This window comes from Seriola dumerili, unplaced genomic scaffold, assembly GCF_002260705.1.
Source record: "Seriola dumerili isolate Sdu_G_001 unplaced genomic scaffold, Sdu_1.0 BDQW01000003.1, whole genome shotgun sequence".
Taxonomy (NCBI): Eukaryota; Metazoa; Chordata; class Actinopteri; order Carangiformes; family Carangidae; genus Seriola; species Seriola dumerili.
In genome coordinates, this window is record NW_019174258.1 from 4,873,459 (window position 1) to 4,879,458 (window position 6,000).

At 40.6% G+C, this 6,000-nt stretch overlaps 1 protein-coding gene across 1 annotated transcript in view; it reads right to left on the minus strand.

Moving 5' to 3' along the window:
* Nucleotides 1-6,000, minus strand: part of ush2a (usherin) — a 204,912-nt gene that overhangs the window by 51,884 nt on the left and 147,028 nt on the right. The window contains exons 65-66 of the mRNA XM_022741757.1: nucleotides 4,541-4,738; nucleotides 4,198-4,352 (exon numbers count right to left, since the gene is read on the minus strand). Of these exons, the coding sequence (XP_022597478.1) occupies nucleotides 4,198-4,352; nucleotides 4,541-4,738 (353 nt within the window). The remainder of the gene's footprint in view (nucleotides 1-4,197; nucleotides 4,353-4,540; nucleotides 4,739-6,000) is intronic.

A 6,000-nucleotide genomic window follows, 5' to 3' on the forward strand; every position in this document is an offset into this window, starting at 1 on the left:
GTTGGCCCCTGTGAACACTGGGTGAATGTGGAGACCACAGAATCACAGGGCAATCTGCTGCTAATGGCAACAGGGATATCCTGCCTTAATAGACTGTCACTAGCACTTCCCCCACCTGTCCCGCACAGTGCTATGCAATTAGAACACTGCTACTACAACTATGGAGACACACATGCACGTGCACACACATAAACATACGCAGGTACATGCAGGTATACACACACAAACACAAAGAGGTGGAGGGGAGGAAACAGAAAAGGAAGCAGAGAAGAAGAAGATAAGGAAGATGCAGGGGAAATGTGTTTCAGTGTGCTTTCAACTCAGATGCCTGTCGATATTTTTGCTCAAATGTAAACAAAATAAAAGCCATATAACCAACCTAAGTGGTGCTTTGGTGGACAACTTAACTCCGATTTAGAGAAATTAGGACCCAGTGTTGAGCAGTACATGGATACGGGAAGATTACAGTCAAATGTGGCTACTGAAGAGATACAGTAGATGCACCTGGGTAATCTGGATTCCTTTTGGGGTGCAACTAACTAACTAGTGATGCTACCTATCTGTCTTTGATCCTGGCTGATTTAAAATGTTTGATCCATGCATAGTTTATTAACAGGGTAGACCGAATATCTGTATACATGAAAAAAGCATGCTTCACTAGGATACTCTTCATCCAGTCCTTCTCTCTATATTCAATGGAATGGAAACATGGAGGGACAGAGGAAAATGGGGTTGTGAGAGGCATACAGAAAAGAGAGAAGGGGGAATACTGGACACCAGATGACAGTTGTCTTAAAAGAGAAACTTGTGTTTAGATAGTGGGAAGGAGTGAGGATGAGAGGGGTTAAAAAAGGAAAGAGACAACAGTTGGGAGAAACTGGAGAGTGCAGCATTAAGATAGGGAATGACAGGAGACAAATAGCAGAAAGAACAGGACAAAAGGATGCGAAGACAGAGGAGGACCAATCGCTGTTCCTTCCTCTCTAAGTGACCAACCGTATTAGATCAGCACCTTCTGTTGTCACAGCAGGTGTGTGTTTGTGTGTGCCTGTGTTTGTTGTGCTGTGCCTGTGTGTGTGTATGTGTATGTGTGAGGGGGCTGATGCCAGGTAATTGCAGTGGTGTATTAGGTTAGCCCAAGTTATCCCATAATTGGGACTGTTTGGCCAATTTTCACTGGTGTACAAACTAATTCCAACTCACTCCCCTTCCACCCTCTGCTCGGAGTGTGTGCTTGTTTGACTGAACATATGTATGTGTGAGAAGGAGAAGTGGACAGAGAGAACATGGAAGACAAAGACTGAGTTTGTGGTGTAACTGCGTATGGCTTTATGAGGGGACAGTAAAAGACTTTTCCATTCAAGTGAATGGACAGAGTTCTCCTGTTGGTCATGTAGTTCTCTTCTAAATGGAGAAAGTTTCCAGCCATGCAGATAAAACAGGACAATGTGCAGACATTAACTTAAAATCACGTGTGCAGACACCCACAATTTAAACTTCTCTTTTTCTCTTTTCACCTGGAGAGCCAATATCCAGAGGTATTGCTTATCACTTTGTAGTAAAGCAATTATAGGTTGTATATCTCTTTATATTTCTTGACCTCAACAAGTCTCTCCTCATCCATGGGCCACACAGTGACAGACAACGACAGACAGCAACAAAGACAGCAAGAGGTGAGGAGAGGGAAGTCGAGCTACTACGGGAGGTGGGAAGTACAAAACAGCCTTTTCCCTGGAAAAATATTTGACGCACTCCAGCACACCTAGCTGCCGCTGAGCCGCCACCGGTGTGAGGGTTGTACATAGATAATAATTGGGGTGAAATAAAATAAATGAGCTAATGTTGTAGAGTGAAGAACCAAAAGATCTTTAGTTTTCAGAAACTACACCTTAGTTTAAGTGAAATTACCTTATTGTTCAATATGGACAAAGACATTGCGACAATGAAATGATAACTGCTATGTTTGATTGAGATGTGTAAGTCTTATGGTATACATTATGTAGTCTAGTGATTGGCAGGTCACCTTAGCATCAGATTTTGCACAGGTTTACCAGCTTTACTTGGGCTCCACTCTTTGCACAGGTCTGGCTGCTCACGCTCTAAACATTACAAGAGTAATAACTCTAAACACAGTCTACTAGTTACTTACAAGTGGCAGCCTAATCATAGGATCTCCACTGATATTTGAGGATGTCTTTGAGGGAGCCAGCCACAGTAATGTGGATGGAAATGCAATTATATTCACAAATCAACATGTCCTATCACTTGTAATACATTTACAGAGACAGAATCACAATGTGTGTACATTGTGATTCTGTTACTGTCTTATGAGAATTGTTATACATCTTTCTTTCTCTTTATCTCTCTGAAATGTACCACTCCTTCCTTTATCTGTGTCCTACATCCATTCTTTCCTATTTCATCCATGTCATTTTTCTCCCCAGCATTCATTTATTGTATACATTAATCCATCCATCATCTATTTATCTATCAACCCCTCACAACTAGTTCAACAAACTGTACCTCCATCTCATCCTCCATCATCAATCCACCCCTCCATTGACAGAGCTGCAGGCTTCCTCTTTACGTAAGAACGTGCTCATCAAAATAATGAGATGTTAAATTAGCTTTAAAAAAAAAAAGCCACAAAGACAATTTTCAACATGAGCTTTCATCACCTCTAAGCCGGAGAAATTAATTGTTGTGGTGATATCAGCTCGGCTACAGCCAGAAAGATAGCAGGGGGGAGTTCTGTGTGAAGCTATTATGGACGCTATCACAAACATCAGGTAGGCTCAGCAAATCCAGAGCCTCGCGTACAGGGGGAGAGCGGAAACAAGGCTAAATAACAACTTGTTCCGACACGGGAACAGTACAGAGTTCACACAGTATGGAAACATCACACACTGTAATTTCTTAGCAACAAAAGTCAGGCAAGTTTAGAATTTGTAAAATATCACTTGCACAACAACCGTGTACCTGAATCATGATGCAAACAGTGTTTAGACATCAACATCTGATGCGGCTTTTACAAGAGGGTGAAAGGGCATTTAGCTGAAAGGTCCTGACCAAACAATGGATCAGAGGAGCGGCAGAAGACCAATGCTGCATGGTTACTTTTGTAAATCTACCTAGTGTGAAGTAGGAAGTTGCATGTCCAAGCAATTTCTCCTTGACAGAGAAAGGGAAAACATTTTTGCACATTTGTATTCAGACAGGTGTGTGGGAGAATAAGAATAACATTGTTGAATATTATGGTAAATGTATTGATTATTTTATTATAAGTGGCGATGAAGCTGATTTTTGTTCCTTGACAAGAAAAAAAAAACACTGACAAGACACTGGCCCTAACAACACTGATTAACAAAACATCAACATATGTATTTTCTCCTTTCATCTATCAGATAATGCAAATAGCAATTAAAAGAGCGAGCAATGTTCTCTCTGATTTCTCTCTCTCACACACACGCACACACCAACATACTTTTTTTAGGCCTCTTTCTTGTCCTTCAAGTGATACACTTAAATTAAAAGACTGAACTAAAATACTGAGTAAAGTGGTGCTCAGTTCAGTGAAGCTCAGTCCATCTTTAGAGGAGCCATCAGATAATCATACAGGGGAATAATGTCTTTATAAAAAGGGGTGCTACAACAGTAATGTTTTGGAAAGTGTGCGAGAGTGTCTGTGTGTATGTATGTGGATAGGTTAGTGTGACACAGAGACAGAGCTCTACATTTAAGGCTAGCAGGACAGAGACCATCAAATAGCAGTTGGAATAGAGTTGGAATCAACAGAACAGACATTTCTTTTCCAGTTAAAGGTGGATCTTACTGTCTTTTTGTACAAAATATCTACAATATTACTTTACAATATTATATTATAACAATTAAGGACATTGCAAGTGTTGCTTATCAGTGCGAGACACTAATTTGTTTTCTCAGTAGCTGATATGGGGATTTCAAGCTTTATGAATAGTCAGGGCAGCCCAGTTCTGTGTATTTGCTTTGAACGCTCCCCCTGAAACTCCCCGAATAACTTCAATACTGATACAGACATGGCATCATATTTGAGGGACAGGTAAACATGAGGTTAGCCACATACGCTGCTAATGAGCTAATACTGTGATGTAACATAAAAAATGTTAGTCTGACAAAGCAAAACTATGATAGCACTGACCCAAACATACAAAGTCTTACCTGTGTGCTGTCTGTGCAACCAGCCCGGTTACAGACCCTCAGCTGGTAGCTGTATTCCTGAAAAGGCCTGATCCCACCCACATCAGTGAAACTATTTTCATCACCACGGTAACGCTCTTGTCCATCCCTCAGTATAACATAGTGGGTGATGTCCCCTGGTAAAATGGAAAAAGTGGTTTAATTTTTGATAATCAATGGCAGATTTTTCTCAATATCTATATCTTTGAGTCTAGATGCACATTAATCCTAAATAGCTGTCTACTGATGTTAATTAACTGATCAACAGAGAAGGCTTTTTATCACTAGTTTAATATCCAAACACTAGTGACACACATATACACACCATTAGGCCGTGCAGGTGCTTGCCATTGTAACTGGATGATGTCATCTCGTTCACCAAGGCGACTCCAGCGGGGCGGTGCCACACCCCATGGTTTGTCTTCACTGGTGGTCACTGTTGTAAAATCACTGGCGCCTCGTCCAAAACTGTTCCAGCCCCTCACTCTGTACTCATAGGTGGTGAAGGGCTCCAGGTTAGAGTCTATTTAAGAGTAAGAAAGGACAGAAGAAGGGGAGCAAGTGAGACAGAAAAATAAAGTATGATGGGAGGCAAGAAAATATCAACAATAATCTGTCAGTAAGATTGTCAACACATTGGTTAATGAATATCAGTATGCAAACAATCATGTTGTAAAAAGGTCTATCTAAAACAGCTCATATTTTCATAAAAAAATGTGGGACTGATAGAAACAAGACCTATATTTATTGTGGTTAAAAGTAATCAGCAAATATCCAAAATAATAAACATCACGACATGGAGTTTGTATCTCCTGAGATTTGATTTCTTTGGTGCATTTCATTTTAATGAATGATGTTTGTGAATGGGGATAAGTTGCAGTAGTATGTGACATGGCTTCAGCACAGAGCGAAGGGATTCAAAATATACTAGTGTGGTCCTCACCAAGCAGATTACAAATTTAAAGACAGCATGTAGCAAAGTAATTCTGATGGATTTGTGCACAGTATATGCTATTCATGAAAGACATAACAGATGTGCTTATCAAAATAACATAGTAACAATAGTTCCATCATTGCAACTGCACCAGGAGTTGTATTGCCAATGTACACACATGTTACAACATGAACATACACGACATACACTACATCAAATAATGTACATGTATATGCACTATCACAGGTGCATAGTCGATTTCAGGCCGTGACTGAGGCATTCTGGGAGATAGGTTGTTACAGCCCTTCTGGTGAGATATACATACAGGACCATATATACATACAGATGCACGTGCACACAATTACACACATATGTGCATTATTTTTAGGAGTGTTAAGGGACTACTGCTGTAAATGAGACCATGTTTTAACCACCGATCTGGGATTTTTGTCTTTACTACTGCGATAACTGAAGCAGGAAAATACACATAGTGACACACACATGTAAATAAAACACTTCATGTGTTTGCATACATACATGCCTAAAAACTGTCATTCTGCGTTTGACTGTATTTATTGATTATAAATATAAGCTGTGTGTGAACACAACAGTATGTATTTAAAACATTAATTGTGGCCCTATGTGTTATCTACCTTAGGTTTTTCTCCCAGAGAAGTATAGCATATCATATGTGTGTGAGTGTCTGTGTGTGTGCATGAGAAACATCTGGTGTATGGTGGGTGGCGACAGCTTTATGTGCCTCTGCCCAGATGGTGTCACAGCATCACCTAGAAACTCTTATCCTAACCACCCCATGCCCCCCCCCCCCCCCCCAGGCTCCATCCGCCCCC